The following is a 22165-nucleotide window of genomic DNA, read 5'->3' as shown; positions in this document are numbered from 1 at the left end:
AATTCTTTGTCTCGAGGAAGCATGATATGTACTTTAATGATCACAAATGGGCATAAACCTGATCCTTAACAAACAATCCACATCATTACATGACAAAAAACCTCTTTAAAAGTGAGTTGGCACAATCAAAAGATAAAGTGTTTCCATTTTTACCAAACACTTAAACATCTCAGAGAGTATTTGTGTCTGCACAAAGCTGTGAAACAATGTAAAATAATGTCCTATGAAGTTCTCAGGAAGGTGGCAAGTAGAATATGAGAGCTTGTCCTTGACATAATCATAAATCATACAGAGCTTCCAGAACAGTGGCGATGGACCAAGCCTGTGTTTCACAACTGAACGGGCAGTACTGTCCATTTTCATTGGTCAGCTCAGGTAAACCCTTCCAAGGTGATCTAGATTAATAGAGAACATATAGATATGAAAAGTTATATATATGCAAATGACTGTAGATTCAAATCATTTCACTCTTTTAAAAGAAATGAAACTGTTTTCGTGTTAGACTGAGCTCTGTAATACCTTTCTAAATGAGTATAAAGTCTAGACAGAACATTCTTCATCAGGTACACACTCTCGTTGTACTTCTCCTGGCCCATTTTCTTAGCAAAATAAAGCTTGGCTCGTAAGAAGTATCCAACTAGCCACAACCATTCCTGTAAATGAATGATGAAATGTGCATAATTAAAAAAAAATTAAATCTCTTAAATCCAAAACAATTTATACTTTTTGAAAGGATAGTTTACCCCAAAATGAAAATTGTCATCTACTTCCAAACCCGTTCACTTCTGGAATATGCAAAAAATATAATATGGAAGTCAATGGGGACCAGAAACCATTGGGTTACCCACATTCTTCAAAATATATTCTTTGCATTCAGCAGAAGAAAGATTTCATACAGGTTTGGAAAAACGTGAGGGTGAGTAAATGATGAGAGAATTTTAATTTTTTTGGGCAAACTATCCCTTTAATGTTTGAGAACATACAGGTCCTTGGTGATAGTTGAATCCTTTCGCACAGCTGTAGTTGTCATTATCCAGGGAGTTGTCATAAATGCCACAGTAAACTAGATCACTGTTAAACAAATACAGACACACCAACATCAGAGATTTCTACATACAAATGACTTCACCGTTGCACAAATATTCTTGTTCTAGACTAAAAGCACTCATCGAACCATGTCCAGTCAGTCAGCCAGCCAAAAGAGCACACTTTTAACTCAAGTACCATCTTAACCAACAGGCAGACAGCAGGTGTTGTTTTCTACTCACTCTGGATCCAGGGTTTTCATTCCCAGAGGACCGAGCAATTTCTTTTCTACAATCTCTAAAGCCTTCCATGCTCTCTGCGCTGTAAACAACTCTGGTGCCTGGTAAAAGAAAGGATTGCATAAAAGATCAGCCAAAAAACCCTCAAAAAGAATCTTTTATAAGCACTTGGACTCACCACCACCATGGCGATGGTGAAGTTAGGCCTGAGCTGGTAGTCACACCAGGGGCTAGAGGCCCCGTAGCTGTCTTTGTAAATGCATTTCTTGTGAACCAGTTCTGGATGTTGCTCATTTGGGTCTGCAGGGTCATCTGACACGTAGAAAAACCTTTCAAAATTCTCCTGGATCCTTTGATTCCACTCTTTATAGGATACCGACTGTTCTGTTCCTGGAAAAATGACACTGTAATGGTCATGATATCTTTACAATATAAAATGATTAGCATGCTGTCATTAGCATAAAAGATTAGCATAAAAATTGTTTGCACCTTTTTTTCGTAATAAAATAAAATGTTAAATTACTGGCACCTTATTTTGTATTAAACAAGCATTGACAGTTTAATTGAGAATGTGAACGTGTTGAAGAGGATGTACCATCTCTGTGTATTGTGACAGAGGAGTATGGGAAATATCCATTCTCATTCATCGTCATCAGCCAGCGCACCGCTGACTTACAGAGACCCACAATCTCCACCGCAGAGCCATCCCTGCACATAAACACAACACCATCATCCACTTGACGTATGGAGGACTGGTTTATCCTTGCTCAAAGCTATTCCGTCTCAGTGTTTCACACTGAAAGCATTCTTTTGTGCTAAATATAGTGGAGCATTATTATATGGGTTTAGAATGACAGGTATGTTAGGAGGTGGTTAAAGTACCTGGGTGTGGCTGGAACACCTCTATTATGAGCTTTGTCGCTCTCTCCCATTTTATCCATCCATGTCCCACAGTTGAAGCGATTTCCACCATAAACAAATCCTGTCTCAGGATTTACTTTGGCCTCCATGTTAAAGCCTATGGTACAGGACAATAGGAAAAGCAAGGTATGGTTCGGATCAGACATGAAAAAACTGTTTTAGAAAATGACTCACCTTCATCTTGCATGTTGTGGTCGATCTGTGGACCTGCATTTCTCTCTCTAAACTCTACTCCCTGCATATGACGCTGCATAGCCTCTTGAATAACCACATATAACGGCTGGTCGTGAACCTAATATAATTCATAACAATAATATCAACAGCCTTTAGTCAAAATTAAACAATGCCAAATCAAAAAAAGAAAAACAATATTTTGTGCATATATATATATATATATATATATATATATATATATATATATATATATATATATTAGGGCTGGTAATCGATTAAAATTTTGCAGTTTTTTTTTTTTTTTTTGAGTAATTACATTATGTGGTCAATCAAATGAATCGCACATCAAATTTGTAGAAATAATCCCAAAATAATTTATAGTCATTGTTTTGTAAAGCATCAAACAGAATTAAAAAGTAGGTTCAGCATGAAATATTTAGTTTGATAAAATTGATTACCGGTACCTAAAGCCTACTCTTTTGGACCATGTGAGTAAATGATAAGAGTACATTTTTGGTTGGTTGAACTATAACTTCAATAATTTATTTTCTTAATTTTAATATTATTACTATGAAAATATGAAATTATTTCTTTAATGAAATTATACTCAATAATAAACCAAAACTGCCAGTAGGTGGTGGTTTATGTCTTAATGATTAAGTCATCAAGTCATTTATTCATTCATTTGATTCGTTCAAATGGCAGATTCATTCAGGAGTGAAGTAAATGGTTCTTTATGAATGGTTCATTGAAGCATTAGGCTTGTTCGACTTGAAGCGGATCATCACCATCAGAACGACCGATGTGATACATCAAAGTACTGCAAGAGCTTAGAGAGCAAACGACTCCTTATGCTTTTGAATCGCTCTCGCGGTACTTTGATGTCATACACCGGTCGGTCTGTGCAGCGCCACTTCAAAGCCAGCCAACGCTTATGCCAATGGTTCAACACGCCAAATGGTTCACCAAATTCGTTCAAAACCTGGATTGAGAAATGAAATGCCACCGTTGGTTTGCTTGGAGATGAACAGTTCTGCTTTGTCTTTATCTTCTGGTTGTCAAAATTGAGCAAAAACAGACAACATTGTGTCTAAATTCACACAATATTAAATTCTTAACGAACTGTTGTATAAGATGAGTATCACATTTGCACTAGTGTGATATTGCACTTAGCCTACTTCTCGTGTGATATTTCTTAACTATCTGATGTAAATATGAGACAATCTCAATTTAGTCATCAATCGACTGTATGAAATGGCAGATGATCCAGATAGGTCTGGGGCGGGGCAAGTGCATTAAATGCGTTAATAATTTTAACACATTATTTTTCTCCATAATAAATTAATTTAATTAACGCATTAAATTACCAGCCCTAATTAATATATATATATATATATATATATATATATATATATATATATATATGTGTGTGTGTGTGTGTGTGTGTGTGTGTGTGTGTGTGTGTGTGTGTGTGTGTGTGTGTGTGTGTCTGTCTGTCCTTTATAATCTTATTAAATATGTAGAGATTTGCACATTAAGTGTTATATACTCAACATAAATTTGACTACCTTAATTTTTTAAACAATACTTTTGTAAAAACGTTGTTTGTTTATACAAGACATTTATGTAAATTAAAGTTACAAAGCTGTATGAAAGGTGAGTTTTTGTAGAATATACATTTTTTTTTAAATATTCCATTATCAATATTTTTCACAAATGTTGGATGTTAATGGAAGTTTGGTAAATTAAGTAAAAAGTAGGGCAGGACACTACTAAGAAGAGCAGGACATTACTAAGAAGGGCAGGACACTAATAAGTATCATAAGCTGTCAGAGATTGTTTCCATTCTTCTTACCACTGTCTCCAGGGGCTGTGCCTCAGAGTCATCAGTAGGATACATACGTGACACAGGGCACATAAGAACATCTGTACCGTTGGGCACGATATTACAGTAGTCCTGGATACACTGAAGCCACCACCATACTGCATCACGGCAGTTATAACGGGCTGCGACACCCTGACCCAGCAAATTAGGGATCAGACCATGGCGCATTGTGCCAGCAAAGGCCAAGATCATATTTCTGTCAGAAGCAACATCAGATTAGAGGGTGACATCAGAGTCATTGCTATGCATTCTTAAATTAGATGCTCACCTGGCCTCCAGGTACCTCCCTGTTAAAAGCATGAGGCCACGCAGTGCTATGAAAGTGTCTCGCCCCCAACAGCGGAAGATTCCAGTGGAGAAATGTGGCAGACCTGCATAGTTGATAATGATTTATTATAAAACAAGTCCAACATTAAAAGGTATGTGATATGTAGAAGTGTATGGATTGGTACATCAATAATAATTATTTTAATGACACTGCAACTTAAGCATTAGAAAGCATGTCACTATTAACACTTTTAAACAATATACACCTGGGGCCCTGTCTAGTATCAAACATGTGGTTCTATTTTATTAATTCAAAGCATTAAATAAATATAAACAGTCTTTTCAGTTAAATAATTTACATGCTGGAACTGTGTTTAAATCCAACCTGCAGCAAGAGAAACGCAACACTGCTCCTCTTGTTTGGTCAACCTGTTGAGTCGGACCGGGACATCCTCCAGTTCAGGGGAGAGGGGCGGCAGGGCAGGGATGCGACCCACCCCACACATCTGAACTGACCCCAGGGCCAGCTGCTTAACCAGGGTCGATCCATTCTGAACAAAGCTGGAACCCCATTACACACATTTACAATTTACACCCCACATACACAACAAATACTCTTAAATTAAATTACATTTAAACAAAACACTAACCTGGACATTTGGTTGAAAACAGCATCCACAGCTGTGGCATACGCCCCGACAATAATTGCATCAAAATAACATGGCACCAAATAGCGTGGAATATGTTTAAGGTATGTAAAAACAGCACTGAACCACTTTCCAACCTATGACAAATTTAGAAAATGTATTTAGTATGCCACATCAAAACAGTTTTACATTTTATAATATCATATTATTGCTAAGGTAATCTCAGTGATTAAAAAAGGCCCAATTTTATTCTTAATTTATTTTCCCAAACATTTCTAAAAAAAAAAAAAAAAATTTCCTTTCGTACCTCCCGCAGAGCTCCACCTTTATTCATCAGGCGAGAGCTCAAGTAATCGATCATCCAATCACCTTGTCTGAGATTATCACAGAATGGATGTCCAAGGTCATTCTTGGGCCGAATTTCAGACAAAACTGACACAAACCCTGTTAGAAATGAAAGAATGAGGTTTACACAGTCACATAACTACAGTGACCTGAAACCAATCCTGTTACATGTGTATTTTTTGGGTACCTTGCAGGCCTCCATACTTCAGTGGCTGCCAGGATGGTATATTGTAGCAGCCGCCACCATCTTCCTTCTCCTCCGCATCACAGCAGAATAACAACACGTTCATCTCAGCCAGAGTCAGTTTGGACATTAAACTGACACATAATTTATAACAACAGACATTAGTAAGAGAACTGAACTGAAAGCCAGTGAACAGATGCATATCATTATGTATCACAATTAACTGTTAAAGGGGGTGAAATGCTCGTTTTCACTCAATATCCTGTTAATCTTGAGTACCTATAGAGTAGTACTGCATCCTTCATAACTCCAAAAAGTCTTTAGTTTTATTATATTCATAAGAGAAAGATAGTCTGTACCAATTTTTCCCGGAAAAACACCACCGGCTGGAGGCGTGACGTGTGGGCGGAGCTAAAGAATCACTAGCGAGTAAGCTTTTGGGTTGAGAGCGTTTGGAAGCTGTGGCATTACCGTGAGGACAAAAACAACCAAAACAAACCATGGCTAACAGTCAGATTCAGCGTATATTTATGATCCAGAGGCTGAAATTTAACAAGAGCAGCATCAGCAACGACGTCTCTATGTGGTATGTATTGAAACTCTATATATTTGCTTAGCAAAGTTCCACTTTGTCGTCTTTTTTTTTTTTTTTTTTTTAAGCTGTACATGTGGAAAGTGCAGTTTGATGACAACATCCCATGTTGTTTACTTGATGTGCTTACGCGCCGATAGCTAAGTTAACAACACAGAGATATTTGAAGCAGTTTTACTCACCGCATGCGGTTCCAACACACGATCGTGACCCTTTTTCGTTGGGACTGCATTATCCTTAAGAAATAAATGATGGGCAAATCCGGCGTCAAACTGGGCCTTGTTTGTAAAACAAGCATCTTCGAAATGCAGGGAACAAACAAATAAACTAAAAATAAACTCCATCCACTGGTCCCTTAATGCTGTTTCTCTTTTGGTAATCTGTGCAGGGTTGTCTTGCCCTGGCAACCAAAAACACACTCCTTTTGTGACATTTCGCGACGCTCTCGCTCTGATCAGTGAAGTCTGTTGTGCTCTCAGTGCTCTGCTATACGGGAGCGTGCGCTCTTCCGGCAGACGTGCCCTCAGGACCCATATAAGGAAATTCCGCTCCATCTAACGTCACACAGAGCCATACTCGAAAAAAACTTTCTGAAACTTGTGACAAACCGGAAGGAGTATTTTTAGTACAGAAATACTCCTTCAAACGTACAACTTAATTTTAGAAATTTTGTCCATGTTTAGCATGGGAATCCAACTCTTTAACAGTGTAAAAACTCAGTATGCATGAAATAGCATTTCACCCCCCCCCCCCCTTTAAACAGCACATATTTGGCTTTCTAAACAAATGAGAAGCAAATGAATAACTTTCATTGATATTTCCCATTCTGAACAAATGAATAACTGAATTGTATTTGAAAATGATTAAGGTAAAAATGACTCACAAGTCTAGAGCTATTTTCAGGATGCCAGGGACATTGTTGTCAGTCAGACTGCCAGGTTTATAAAGCCGGTTAAACTGTGAGAGTTGACTTCGCAAGTAGCCAACCATTTTCTGAGAGTTTGGATCGAGACTCACCCTGTGAATTAGGTTACATGTTGACATTAATTAATTAGTGTTCATTTAAAGGAACAGTTCACCCAAAAACTCATGTGCTCATGTGGTTTTAAACTAACAAATGCTGTTATTTTTCCATGGAACACACAAAAAACTCTTCCCCAACTTTCAAGCTACAAAAAGACAAAGGTGTACTATAATTGTGCTCACTATGTACAGTACCTGGTACTCTTTTCAGTACCAACTCCAAGTGAGCCATACCATTACCAAAATGTGACTTTAAACCCTGCTCATCACTAATTTGCTGGAAAGAATCATCTCTACCTGCATAGTGACTTACGACATGACACACTATACCTGCTAGATTAAATCAGCACAGCTAGAGAAGACTAAACACAACTTGAATGAACATGAATGAATGCAACAGTTTCTAACCAGTTCACCTTCTTTTAAACAACAAAATAATGACCACAATTTTGTGGTCTGATGAGGAAGTACAGATGTTCCTCTTCCTTTCACGTGCCTATAACCCCGCGGTACTATACTGGAGTGGAAATGCAAACTAAGCCGAGCCAAGCAGTACCAGGCAGTGGAAAATCACCATAAAAATGTTTTATGATTAGTGCTCTTGTTGTTTCTGGAGCTTGAAAAATCTGGAAGTTTCTTAAAAATATGTTTGTGTGTGTTCAATGGAAGAAATTCCAAGAAAGGGCAAGAAAAGTTCCAAAATAGTTTTGGGTGTGTTTCTCAAAAGGATTGATTTATAATTATTTATTTTAAAAAACTATAACCATTTAAAATATATCTTTTTAAACTTTAAGTCATGACTGATTAAAAAACTGACACAAACAGTTACATTGAAGCCTATTATATAAGACTGCAATAAACAGGATTAATTACATTTTTGTGTGTGTTTGATTACCTGAATGCAATTACACTACCGGGTCTGAGCTTTTCCAAAAAAATCTTCTCAACAAACTCACTGCGGCCCTCTGTGGTGGCATCTCCCTGTTTTACAATTTCACTGTCCTTTAACTGAAAAAAACACATGTACTCAGGCCTAGATCAGAAGGGACACGCTTTGCACACAAGTGCAGTAGTCAAGAAACTATACACTTACACTAACTCCCCCCCCAAAAAAAGTATACAAAAACAAAGAGCATGCCAACAAATACCTACAATACCCACAGAAAAGATTCTCTGTTTATTAGTCTGTTCTCTGTCAGATGACAGCAATAAGCCCTCCCCCCTTCATGTCCCAGCGCAGCTGCTAGCGTCACTAGTGTCACGCTACCTGGATGTGTTCACGGATCTCAACCGTGTAGTTCGGCATGCCGTTAATAAACCTCTCATCTTTCACGTATGACTCAGCTTTTCTCTCCACTGTATGCGCTTCTAAAATCACCTCCTCGATTTTACCTAAACAATGAGATAGCAGATAAAAAAAATGCTGGTTTAGAAGTACCACTGATTCATGTGAAATCATACTTCAGTGACATCTGAAGTGAAAATGAAATGTCAAACTACATGATGTGCCATGCATAAATTATTTCAATAAAAATAACTGGAAAGCAAAGGGCATTCAGCACTGAAAGCATTTGCATTTGTACCTGGGATGTACATGGGAGCTAGATGCTCTCGGTATTGGTGTGTTTCTGGGTTTTTAAAGGCTGTACGAGACACAGTCACAACAGACTGATGTGTGCTGGGACAATGCCTGGTCACAGCCACTGTGTCTTCATCCAGCTGATCCACATAAACCTGTGACATGCATGATTAGTACATATCTGAATACTGAATACTGAAAGAAATTATATACAGAGGTTTGAAAAAAGGATTTGGATATAGATGTGTGAATGTCTTTGGATTACAGTAGATCGTAAAACTCAGTGATATTTAATTTAATTACGTACACTTTTTAAAATAACTAGATATGCTGTTCAGAATGAACTCAAAAAATCTGAATGCTTTGTTGTAGAAATGCTAAAATAGCTCATAAACGTGACGTTTGTCCCGAGGTCATTTGTTTGTAGGTGCAAATTCATGTATTCAAATTTCTTTCATTTATTCATACATTTTTGGTAAAAAAAAATAGAAATAGAAGGTTTATACACAAAAAGTGTATTATCTTGAAAATAAAAAAGTTACATTTGAAGAGATGAATTAGAGAAATAATAAACAGATACTTTTTTTTGAGCGTCTCTTAAAAGTTCAACATTTGGGCCACTGTAAGTGCTCTAAAAAAAAAACTTTCACATTTTTTATATTAAGAAGACTTTCCATTCTAAGTTCATCTCTCTATAAACAACTTTGATATGAGGGACAAGTTGCAAATATTTCCAACAGAATGTCTCAGATGTTAAGTTTGAACCATTTCTTTAATCTAAATTTAATCCAAGGGAATAAAACTGTCAGGCAAAGTGACTAGTGAGTTTAATCAGAAGTTAATACATAACTTGATTATGAGTATCAAAGTTTCCTTCTGCTGTTAGAGGTTGGGTCTCATAATATATATATATATATATTAATATCGGTTATGAGTAAACAGGATCCTGACCTGTGTAAAGCCCTTCTCTGCCAGATCTTGGTGGAGTTTGTTGAGGGCAAGTTTTCCTGCCATTATTCCAGTCCGGAGGTTCACCTCCCCAACAGAAGAGGGCAGTGCATCAGGATTCCACTTAGAGTACAGACGCTCTTCCTTTACTACTGAAATCTGAAGTAAAAGATAGTTAGCTTTTGTAGTCAGTTTATGTTGGTAGACAATGTACCAACACCACTATGTGGGCAAAACGCATTTTTGCATCCACGTTTGCAACCTATTTGCCTTTTTGTGGCAAGGAATTCTAAAATAGAACACCATTGGGGGGGGGGGGGGGGGGGGGGGCTATTCGTACAATGCACTTAAGTGGAACTGACAACCTGCATTTAGGAATGCTGCTTCGTTGGATTGTTTTAAAAGGTTAGTTCAGGCAAAAATGAAAATTAAGCAATAATTTACTCGACCTGAAGTCATCCTAGGTGTGTATGACTTTCTTCTTTCAGAAGAATTCGGTTGGAGTTATTTAAACAATTGTCTTTGATCTTTCAAGACGTTTGATGCAACTTAACAGGTGTTGCACTGCACTGGTCTATGATAAGTTTAATATAAAGCGCAACCATTGAAAAAGTGCCTCACACGGCTTCGGGGGGAACAAAGGCCAACTGTAGTGGATCATTGCATTTTTGTAAGAAAAATATCCATATTGAAAACGTAATAATCAGTTTAATCTAGTTTGCACTCACAGTTGTAAATGAAGCAGTTCCGCGGAATGATGTATGAGATCAGATTGGCTTTGGCTGATCTAACCCTTTAAGAAACTTCTTAAGACACATCGCTTTAGCAATGTTTTTAATGTTTTAATATGGAGTGATCAGTCACAAAGCATTTATGGTTCAGATGACTGGCTCAAAATTTCTTTTAGAAACTATAAACCAAAGATGGTAGAATATAGGTTGTGCATTTGAGTGTTGCATTTGAGATGAATGGGAATGCTAACCGATAGCATTTTCTATATTAGAACCCTCTGGGAAACATTTAGATGTGAAAACAAGGGGAAAAAATAATAACAGAAAGGCTTTTGTTTATTTATGAATACTGACCCAGATACAAAGCCTGAGAGTGAGAAGAACAGAAATGAATTGTAGAGGGAGTTTTACAATCAAGGTGCTGATTGTAACAGAACAAAAGATTATTGTTCCATATTGGAACTGACGTAAACCTTTTTTTAATCGTTCATAAAAATCACGGAGGAGAAATCTTAACTTTAGCTGCCATTCAAAAGTTTTGGGTCAGTCAAATTTTCAAAAGTCTTTTATTGTATGCTCATTTAGGCTGCAATTACTTGATCAAAAATAAAACATTAAAAACTGCAATATTGTGAAATATCACTAAGTTTATTTATTTATTTTTTAATACATAATACATAATAAAATGTAATTTATTCCTGTGATGTCAAAGCCGAATATTCAGCAGCATTACTTCTTTAGTCTTTAGTGTCACATGATCCTTCAAAAATAATTCTGCTGATTTAGTGCTCAGGAAACATTACTTGTTATTTTCATTGTGGAAAACAGTTATGCTGCTTAATATTTTTGTGGAAACTGTAATCATTTTTCCAGAATTCTTAGATGAATTGGTTTAAAAGTTTAAAGGGACATAAAGTCTTGATTAACTGAATGCATCTTTGCTGAATAAAAGTATTAATTATTAAAATGACCCCAAACTCTTTTATGGTCGGGTATGATCAAAAAGCAGAAAAGTGATCACTTCGAAGAAAGTCAACAAAAAAGTTTGTGCAACATCCTGTCTATTAAGATGTTTCCATCTGATTATGACTTATAATATACACTGCAATGATTAAATATATTCTTTGTCATCATAAAATTCCTTGAATGTGTTTTGGAATATTGGATATGACATCATGGCGACTTGGAAGCAGGGCTGCATGATTATGAAAAAAAAAAAAAAATCAATTGTCAATTATAACCTTGAAATTTTAATTGTGATTAACTACGATTATCGCAATTTACATTGAATGATGTTTATGCTATTGTTTAAAGCAACTGCATGCCACATTTTTATATGAAATTTAACAAGCTGATTTTTTTTTTTCGCCTTTAGCCTCCGATATCATTATCTATTGGATTGGTTTCTACTTTAAATAAAAAAGTAAAAATATGCATGCTTATATTAAAATGAAAACAATGGAATAACCCTTAAGATAAAAATGGATAAAAACATTAAGCACGCAGTATAACAATATTTGGAGAATGATTAATTGCATCTTTGAACAATTACGTAATTGTGGCATCTAAAATCGCGATTACAAATTTGATTAATTGTGCTGCACTAATTGGAAGCCTTGCAACCAGAGTTGTCTTAGAAGGCACCTTTGCACTAATATGACATACGTTTAATCACTGACTGATTGGTAGCAAGGCCTTAGGTTTTCAGACAGCAAAATAACTGCAGAGATTTTTACCTGGTGAGGTACGAGCTCATCATATCCTCTAGTGCTGCCTGAGGCACAGCAAGCCATAGAGACGATAGCAGAACTTGGTAAAGCATCATACACTGAACGAACCTACAAAAAAAACAGATTTTAATAAAAAAAAAAAAAAAAAATATATATATATATATATATATATATATATATATATAACATAGAATAGAATACACATTAAAACAAGTAATAAAATGCCTCAACATATAAAACACAAAATAAAAACAGTTTACAGGATAAGTTTGAAATACTTTGTATTTCTGTTACTTTCACTGACCTGAATGGGGCATTCGTTGTCATGGGTAACATCCAAAAATACGGCATGAGCAACTGACGGCATTAAAGGCCTGAGGTTCGGCTGTACGAATGAACCTACAGGTTCCCCTCCAAAACGATAAACGAGCCGACCTTCCTCATGGCTGTCCCCGGCACTCATGGCCTCTGATGATGACAGAACAGATCTTCTCAGGAAATTAGATCTTACACAAAATGGCCAAATTTTACATGACAGAGTTGATGTTGCAGTATGGGATATTTTTAATTATGTGAACTTTTCATACTCTCACTAGTATATTTAATCTGTCTAACTGTGTGTGTGTGCACATTGCAACCACAGCCCCATTGCTAGTTGTTCAAATAATATTTTCACACTTTCTGAATTATTTGACAAAATTACATTTTTTTTTCAAAATGATGCACAATAAAAATGCACACTATTTTTTTTTTTTTACTTGATTAATAGCAAGTGTTGGTTGTGATGTAAATGACACCACAACTGAAGGACACTTACATTTGTATAAAAACTAATATAAAATATTGTTTTATTTATATTTTGCTGAGATTATCATAGTTTTCAAAATGTCTGTTTTAATGATTCATGCGCATTGTAAGGGTAGAACAGCACAATCTAAACATAATAGGTAAAAACAAAACAAATCAGAAAAAAAAATGATTGAAAATAAATCTGTTAGTTAAGAAAAAATCAACCCGAGCGACGAAAGAATAAGTAATTGAAAAATCCACCCATTTCTAACATCTCAAATCGAAGAATATTCTGTGTGGAAGACAACTAAAATTCTATCAAATAGCATCTGCTGAGTTTTTAGCTCATTTTAAACAACAATTCAAAACAATTTATCATAAGTCATAATAAACAGCATGCAGTACTGTATATGAACATCACACAACATGCTCCTTATTTCTGTGTGTCACTGCAAATGCATTTCCCAATCTCTTTGCATCTTACCTCGGATAAGAGAGGTAATGCCAAGCTTAGTAATAAAGATATTGTCCAGCTCCTCGCTGCCAGTGAAGAGCTCAGCCACCACATACAGATCAGGCCTGTGTTGACGTGCAACAGCCAACATATACTGCAGACCACACAGCAGCAGCGTTAGACAGATAGAATGATAGACAGGACGACAGAACGATAGATAGATCGATAGAATGAAAGCAAATTAAGCAAGACAGACAGATGATGGTGTGAAGCGTACGACAAAGAATAGGAACATTCTCAGATTACATAATCAGACATTATTGCATTAGGACATTAAGCAGGTTTGTTAGTAATGAAATGTGTCATTAATGTGCACATTAAATGCATGAGGTCAAAGTAGATGATGAAGAGAAAGAGTTAATGTTGCCAAAAAAGGTATGATTTTTTTTGAAAAAACAAAGGCGGGAAAGAAAGAAAAAAAAACACAAAAAGCAAATTTAGTGTCAAGGGCAAATATGTGTCTCTTGCAGTCTGCAGTACCTCTGACGAGACTGGTTATTCCCAGCCGATTAACAAACAAATTGTCAAGCTGTTCACTTCCTGTAAAGAGTTCGGCTATCACATAAAGATTGGGCCTGACCACTCTGGCTGCAGCTAACATGGCCTATAGACACAACATACAAGTTGTCACTTCCAACAGTACATGTCAAATGCCTGCAGTACAACCTCAGAAGGAATGAAACCACCCACTTTTCACATTAAAAGTCACTTTATAAATTGACTATGACATTGCTGAACATTCTGAGTTTCAGAACATTCTCAGTCTGCCTGTTGCATATGTCATTTGTACAAATATATCATGAAATATGCATGCAGATCAAAAATAAAGTAGAAATCAGAGCATGTACCTCAGCCACATGAAGGGGTGTAGAGTGGCAGTTATCCAGACGCACACCGGAGAAATGTTTGGCTGTGATCTCTGTGTACTTCTTCATATGAGCCCATAAGTACGGACAGTCCTCTGGTTTGTCGCCATAGCGAAGTTTCACACTGTCACCCCAGCAAACAAGCTCTCTTCTGAGGTAAACATTACATCCTAACAGACAGATACATCGATTACAAGGCTCCTTAACCAGCTAGACAGTTTTAGTCATCAGAAACACGTTTTTGCAGTTTCTAGACCAGCACCAAAACAGCATCAAAAAGTCTGCACGAGCATGCTGGTATTTTCATTACTGTTCAGCAGAAACCAAAATAGACATTTGTTTTGACTCACCTGGCTCTGCAAAGTTTCTAAGTGGGTCATCTCCCATGACCCATCCATTATGGGCGAGCAGATGACAAGCATCATTTGGATTCTGCATCAGCTGGTTTTCCTGCTCCATGGTCATGTCCTCAAATGGGAAGGTAAAATATCTGAATCATCAAAACAAGGCTAAACTGTAATTCTGCCATTCCGATCAGCTACCAGGCGGTTACAATGACCAATTCAGAGGAAAATTGTGATTTATCATTTAGATGTATTCATTTAGATTTATTTGTGGAATAAAAAAGGTTATGTTTGAGGTACTTTAGGGAATATTTCACTCAAAAATCATCCAAGATGTAGATGTTTCTTCATCAGAACAGATCTGGAGAAATGTAGCATTAAATCACTTGCTCACAAATTGATCCTCTGTAGTGAATGGATGCCATCAGAATGAGGATTCAATGGTAGACAAATTATATAATAAGATCTGTTCTTTAAAATAAATAAACTCATCTAAATCTTGGATGGCCTGTCAGCTGATTTCATATTAAATTTTTTACATGATGTAAATACAAAACAAGCTGTGGCTAGCTGCTTTAAGATCTCTTCCTGTCTACCTGGGCAGTTCTTTGCCAGAAATCAGCCCAAACTTTATAATGCCTGTGTAACTCCGCAAGACTACATCATTTTTACCTAGTCACCAAAGGGTTTGTCTTGGTGACAGGTCCAAGCTGAGGGCCGTTGGCAGCGAGTCTTTCATAACACACCGTTCCCACTATGCAGTTTATAGCCTTCAAGGAAGAAATGATATAAAGTAATCAGACAGACATCACAGCTAAACAGACAGATCATCTGTGAATCTTGCACACAGAAACCAACCTTCTCATGATGGCTATGCATTTCCTTATAGCATTCCACATTTAGTTCTTCTAGACTCATCTTAAACCAGTCACAGCACTCTTGGATGGATTTGGGACCGTTACTGTTGTTTTGATAAACACACGTAAAATAAAATGTTTTGGTTTACAAAGAGCATTACAGACATAATTATAAGAAAAATTAAATTTAGATGACATGCTCACAAAAAACATTAATCATAAAACAGAAGTTGAACAGGAAGTGAACTCACGTGTGTCTACCAAACATCTCCAGGGCCAGCTGCATGTCTACAGCGTTGCTGAAGCGTCTGTACTGTGAATCCTGGGTGACTTTCAGTTTGGGCTTTCCCTCCAGCTCAGGCCCTGCAGGTCTGTTACCTACAGATGGCAAATACACCCAACTTAGCTCAGACCCTACAAAAGTGATGAGCATCCAAAAACATGCTAGCAGACTTGAAACACTCACCAGCCTGAAGAACCTTCCTAAACTGCTCTACGGCTTTCTCAACATTCACCTGTAAAAACTCCCATAGTTTCAGTTGGGAGAAAACTTCTGTCCATAGAAGCCCTTGAAGGATCTGAAACATCAAGCCAATTTATTGGTCACCACAAACTTTAAAGTATCTTTGGAATGTAAAAAAAAAACCTGTGACACCCTCAAGACTTACAGTTATGTGTTTGTCATTTTCAATAAGAGGTGGAAGGCCACTGTCGCTGTATTTTCCATCTGCTACGGCACAGCCGAAATGCCACAGGGCTCTGTCCAGCAGCCAGGCTGGCTTCAGATAAGGAGAGTTTACCAGGTTATAGCCACACTCTGGATGGAGTCGGATCCACTTACTGTTGGCAGCTAACCAAGGAACATAGATATTATTACATCATCGTCATCATTCAAGACCATTTATCCATTTTATTTCAGCCAAAAGGAGTACTTTGTTTTCGAAACCCAAACATATGGAAGTACAACCTGTTAGGTGTACCTGTTAGTATGGGATTATATTACATAGACTAGATCAACAGTGTGCACATATTAAGGAAATTAAAAGGTGAAATAACAACATAGTTAACTGGCTGGAAATTAATTGTATGCAAGTGTCTGATAAGGTCTGGTACGTTTGTACATAATAAAACAGTAAAATCAATTTCTAAATGGCTCATTAAGTGTGATAAACTTCAGTATTTTGTTTAAAGAACTGGTCTGATTCCACATTAACAGAATCAAGGCCGTTCTGTTCCACAAACGATGACAGCTGTGTTTAAAAGATTAAAGTGCAGGAAACACTTCCTGTGATAAAACCATAGACTGTATAAAAACATGGACGTAGTGTCCGTGACATCACTCGTAGGTTTCTGAAGAGCCATTTTAAAGCATAAAATGGGCGGAGCCAGCTGTTGCCATCTTGGCAGCGCGTCACTCCTGGATTATCGAAAATGGGCAAAGAAGCAGGAGCTGGTTGCTGAAATCCCGCCCACCTAGCTTAACAATGGTGATAGCAGCAGCAATCTATCAACCTGTCACTCAAATGTCCACACCCTTACTTATGCAGAACTTTAAAGATTAATGTAATTTAAACAAATGAGTTTAAAAAAAAAAATGTCCTTTTTGTATCCCTCCATGTGGCTGTTTTTGTACCAAAACAACTTTTTTTACCAGGCTGTAAACATTTTTCTCTGCTGTAAAGTTGGGCATTTTAACATGGGGAGTCTATGGGACTGACTCCCTTTTGGAGCCAGCATCTAGCGGCCGTTCGATGAACTGAAATTTTAGTCCCTTCTGTGTTTGTTTCACAAGAGAAACCGGAAGACATCAGAAGCTTAAAAAGTGCCTCTGAGTCCAAGGCTTAAGTATTGATATTAATTAAATATGTAATTTTTTACTTGCAGCCACAGATTATAAAAAAATATGCATTTTGTTTTGGGATAACATAAAAAAAAAAGTAACTGATGCATGGTATTATATTTATTGGCATAAACCATACATAAATAGCCTTCCCTTTTCAGTTAGAAAAAAGCTGGACACTTCAGTATGTTTCATTAGGCTATTTAAGAGGGGAAAATGCAATAATTTATATATCGTTTACTGAATGGGCTCTGTTGTGAGAATAATAATAAAAACAAAAAGAAAACTGACCACCAAATATCTAGAAACAAAAAATGTCTCATATTAACACATATTTATATTTTGGGGGGATATTGCCCTTGCTTCTGTTACTAAACATATATGTCAGAAAAATCTGATTAGGAAAAAATAAAACATGTCAGACAGGAATATTGCTAAATTTGATATGAATAAGCCTGCAATGATGTCAGTAGGAAGCCATCGTGCTGTGGGACTTTAGCATGTTGGGAGACTCAAATTGTAATTTTTTTATTCCTGCCAAAATGGTTGCTATAACACATTTCAGATTGTAAGCTGCAGGTTTATGTAATATAAACTCATATTTTTTTTAATGGCTGGTATCATTTAATTGCTTTACACAACTGTTATATATTTCAGTTCTGACAGTGAATCTCAGTGGGTTAAATAAGGTCATCTGTAAATGCCAATGTCTCATGGTTACAGCAAATGCTGAAATCTTACCTTACCATATACAGCTAACATACCGAAAGCAAAAGTAAAATAAGTCTTAAAGTGCAAACATTTTGGGGCCCTGTTGAACAACTTCTTAACCCTGCTGAATCACTTTTACATACTAACCAAAACGGAGAAAACAAAGGTTTTCAGTTTGACATCCTATTAACCTTTACAGTGTTCATGAGGTCAGATTTGTACCCATGGGATATATGCAGCAGAGGGCAACATGAAACATTAGAATGGCACAGAAAACAAGTCAGCCAAGGTTAATCTTCCTGCAGAGCAACTGAAAGGTCAAAAATCTCAACCATTGAGCCACAGATGTGACCAGCTTTCATCTGCACTCTGATAGCTGCAATTTATATATAAATAGCCTAACCCTTTCTTTCTTGGTCTGCTGTGTCATTCTTCAGAGGTGACATTGTCATTCCAATAAGATTAATAGCTGAACCCAATCAGGTGTGTTAGATAAGGGAGACATACAAAAGGTGCAGGGCAGGGGGTCCTCCAGGACAGGGTTGGGAAGCACTGTGCTAGTGTTATTCACTAAATGCTAAAGATGCAGCAGAAACATACCTGTGTGGTTGTACACCACATCTGTGATGCAAAGCATGCTCCACTCTTTCTTAAGTTTCTCCATCAGGTTGCCCACATCCATCCAAGTGTAGTTCTTGCCAGGAGTGGAGAAATCAGGGTTCAGCTCCAGCTGATCAGCTATGGAGTAGCATGATCGTGATGCACCTAGTTTCTGCAGAGGCGTGAAGTGGATCATATTGTAACCTGAACATAAAAAAAAGTAATTTATTTTAGATTAATGGAGCTTTTTGTACCTTACATGGTAACATTTGTCAAAAAATAGCTTGTTGGATAGTTGGTGTTTCGCCATCTGGTGTTTCAACAACTTTCACCAACAGGCTTCATGATTCATTCATCCATATAGCACAAATAGTGCAGGACGAGTTACATGCCAACTTTTAATACTTCGAGTTAGTAATTTGTTCAAGTATGGGCAATAGTAAAAGTTTGTCTTAGCCAACACCACTAATGATGAATAAAACGTGTTTGCAGCTGTAAGGTGAAATTAATATTCATTTCACATTCAATCTTAATTAAATTAAAAGATGCTTGTTCGGACTGCTGAAAAACATTGCTAATACTTGTATTTACGTGACTATGAAAAGCAGCAATAACCCAGAGACAAGTTTTATGTGAAATGTTTTTTTTTCTATGCATTGAACTCTATTACCCGCATAGTCACAGACAATAGAGAGTAAATACCCAATTTTATAAACATTAGTATATGTTTGTCATATATGAGTTTCAACAGATAGTGATTCATACCAGTTTCCTTAGCCACTCTGAGTCTGTCCAGCCATTCATCAAGAGGGCCCAAACACTTAGCAAGGTAAGTCTGAACTGTAATACAATCGAGAGGCAGGATTTTCCTCTCATGGCCAATACGCAACACTGGATCCACAATAATGTAGCCACCTCCGGTTCTTTCATCATTCCTGCTTACAGAATAGGGAAGCACTATTCTTCTCTAAAGGCAACTAGAAACTAATTCCAAGAAGTAAATGCATTAATACAACTCACTCACCCACACCCAAAGTAATACTGATAAGAGCCTGCTATCTCCAGGTCCAGTTTGCAGTATTTGTCTGAATCATCCTCTCTGCCGCTAGGGTTCACCCACTCCAGCTGACGGAAGCTGGAGCTGACGAACCTCTTGCCCGGTGCTGGGTAGTTGGTGTGGACATGCACACTCTTACCCTGCAGGGTCGGGCCCAGGCGGAACTGAAGCTCAAAGCCTGAGTAAATTTTATGCGAGTCACATGAGAAAACTCCAGGAAGCATTGCACAACCAATAACCCTGTAAAACTGAAACTTTCACTTAAATACTGCATTTATCAGTTACATGCATCATAAATTATTGTGTTCAATAATGTATGTTGTAGTCCTTTTTTTTTATATATATAAAAGGGTTTAAAAATGTACTTTTCATGTACTGTGTAATTTAGGTTTTAGAATAAATAATATAAAACATGAAAATCTAAAATGTTCTATTTTATTCTTAAATATTTGCAGTTATATTTTAATTAAATATTATATTTTTTTCTTTTTTAAAGACACTGGTTATAAAAACCATATGGTTTTTTTAAGCATATATTGTTTTGGGGTAAAATTTGAAAAACAAAAGTGTTAATGCTTAAAAGAGTTTAAGGTAAGCAGTATGCTGGTACTATATTCTATTCCATGTAGAGCAACAAACTGACCTTTGTAAACTATATTTACATTATCTGCAAAACCTAAGCACCACAGAAAATGGCATAGAACACCAGCACATTCCTCTGCTATATATAGCAGACAGCTTTTTGAATGTGATATTTGGTGCTCAAGCACCATGAGTAACACATAAATCTATCCAAAGCTTTTTCAGGGGTCCAAATAGTTGAGTTGCAGAAGGTAATAAAGTAAGATAAATAAGTGGGGAATAATAAATTACCCATTAACACCAGCATTAAAAATAATACAATAAATATATCAAAGAATAAAATAAACATCATGATGGCATGGATAATGATCACAGGGCATTTGCAATGGACAAATTATTATAAAAAAGGAATTGTAACAATAAGACATACCTTGCTCCAGGCGAAATAGAGTGCGCTCCAGTCTCTCCATGTCATTCAGGAGAAGCACCCGGGTCTGTTTGCCACGGAACATGTTGGCGGGGTTTTTTTAGATGGCCTTTAAACACAGGAGAGGTTACCTCTGGATCCCCAAGAGCACAGGCTGCCATATGACAACAACGAACAACATGTGAACAATCTGCTGCAATTGATACAGGCTAGTGGGGGATTTGCACGTTTCACAGTTTCACAACAACGTTTGCATCAAAATCTGACCTACTGATCTAACATGACATAGATAGATAGATAGATAGATAGATAGATAGATAGATAGATAGATAGATAGATAGATAGATAGATAGATAGATAGGAAGCCTCTTATTGGGATTTTTTTCCAATTGATAGTACATGACAAGCACTTCATGCATTAGTCTGTAATGTTAAGACAAGGTGCCATAATTTAAAATTAGCTATTGAAAGTTTAATTACCAGCAACATCCGACTGACTCCTCACTGGAGTGTCACACGATGTTGGCCACAGAACAGACCTTATGCGTCTGATAAGGTTATGCATCTGAGGTGACATGACCTTTCAGTGACCCTAAATATAGCCAGCACCTTTGGAGTAACATCTCACTGGTTACATCAGGCTAAGCCTGTGAGGAACATGCGTTGGCCATGCAGCACTTGTGTTATGTAATATATTATTTGTATTGTGATCAATATTTTATATCGAATTACTCATTATCATTTAATATTATTACTAGTGTATTTCAGCAAGTAACACAAAAAGAAGCTAACAACAGCCTAAATACCAACACCTATCACGGCCATGCTGAATATTGCTCGTGTGATACTGTTTACATTTTTTTTTTTTTTTGTATTATTATTACGATTACTTCGCTTGCGTTCAAGAGAGAGAGAAAGAAAAAAACTGCGGTCAGGGGTTGCCAGGTTTTCATAACAAAAAATACCCCCCAATTGCTCTGGTAAAATTCGCATTCCATGGTAGTAAATTGCTTGTTATTGGGGTCATTCCAACCCGCAAACATGAAAAACAACCCGCAGCAACGGCTGTGAAATTAACCAATGTTTCTGAGGCCTTCAAACAAAACGCTACTCTGTCGCGACGAAGCACGCCTCAAAGCCAAATAAAGGTGAGGGCTGGAGCTAAGTAACGTTACACTTACAAAAAATGTGTTACAAATAAATAAATAAATATTATTTGTTACAGATAACATTTAATAAAAAAAAATTGACAATAAACAAAAAACTATTTTGATGACAGGACTATTT

The 22165-nt window shown here is 36.8% G+C and overlaps 1 protein-coding gene across 5 annotated transcripts; it reads right to left on the bottom strand.

Annotated features, from left to right (window-relative positions):
* Positions 1 to 13: 13 nt before the first annotated feature.
* Positions 14 to 21510, bottom strand: aglb (amylo-alpha-1, 6-glucosidase, 4-alpha-glucanotransferase b). 5 transcript variants are annotated; one of them, XM_026259381.1, is made up of 34 exons: positions 21359 to 21510; positions 20882 to 21032; positions 19837 to 20047; positions 19578 to 19750; positions 18813 to 19016; positions 16330 to 16511; positions 16128 to 16239; positions 15913 to 16039; positions 15663 to 15765; positions 15477 to 15574; positions 14811 to 14950; positions 14443 to 14630; positions 14075 to 14198; positions 12596 to 12759; positions 12298 to 12399; positions 9834 to 9989; positions 8887 to 9037; positions 8571 to 8695; positions 8199 to 8311; positions 7164 to 7298; positions 5692 to 5822; positions 5467 to 5603; positions 5163 to 5296; positions 4898 to 5073; positions 4514 to 4616; positions 4216 to 4441; positions 2361 to 2478; positions 2148 to 2283; positions 1861 to 1973; positions 1444 to 1655; positions 1269 to 1366; positions 984 to 1071; positions 520 to 653; positions 14 to 395 (listed from the first exon to the last, which is right to left on the bottom strand). In XM_026259381.1, exons 2-34 carry the CDS (start codon positions 20961 to 20963, stop codon positions 278 to 280), a joined length of 4614 nt encoding a protein of 1537 aa, XP_026115166.1. In that variant the 5' UTR covers positions 20964 to 21032; positions 21359 to 21510; the 3' UTR covers positions 14 to 277. The 5 variants fall into 5 exon arrangements, with proteins under 5 accessions (XP_026115166.1, XP_026115167.1, XP_026115170.1 ...); XM_026259382.1 differs by lacking the exon at positions 14075 to 14198 and adding an exon at positions 13565 to 13688; XM_026259385.1 differs by lacking the exon at positions 14075 to 14198 and adding an exon at positions 13565 to 13688 and having other exon boundaries at positions 19578 to 19747.
* Positions 21511 to 22165: the final 655 nt, after the last annotated feature.

This window comes from Carassius auratus, unplaced genomic scaffold (genome assembly GCF_003368295.1).
Source record: "Carassius auratus strain Wakin unplaced genomic scaffold, ASM336829v1 scaf_tig00215163, whole genome shotgun sequence".
NCBI lineage: Eukaryota > Metazoa > Chordata > Actinopteri > Cypriniformes > Cyprinidae > Carassius > Carassius auratus.
The sequence above is the reverse complement of the archived record's forward strand: the minus strand, read 5'-3'. Positions and strand labels throughout refer to the sequence as shown.

What these genes read in the sequence shown, in the direction of transcription:
- aglb (XM_026259381.1), bottom strand. Translation starts at nt 20,963, where the DNA reads ATGTTCCGTGGCAAACAGACCCGGGTGCTTCTCCTGAATGACATGGAG. An exon ending in AAAATGACAAACACATAACT is followed by an intron (nt 16,240 to 16,329) that starts GTAAGTCTTGAG and finishes TTGATGTTTCAG; the next exon opens with ATCCTTCAAGGGCTTCTATG. An exon ending in GAAGTATGGAGGCCTGCAAG is followed by an intron (nt 5,604 to 5,691) that starts GTACCCAAAAAA and finishes CATTTCTAACAG; the next exon opens with GGTTTGTGTCAGTTTTGTCT.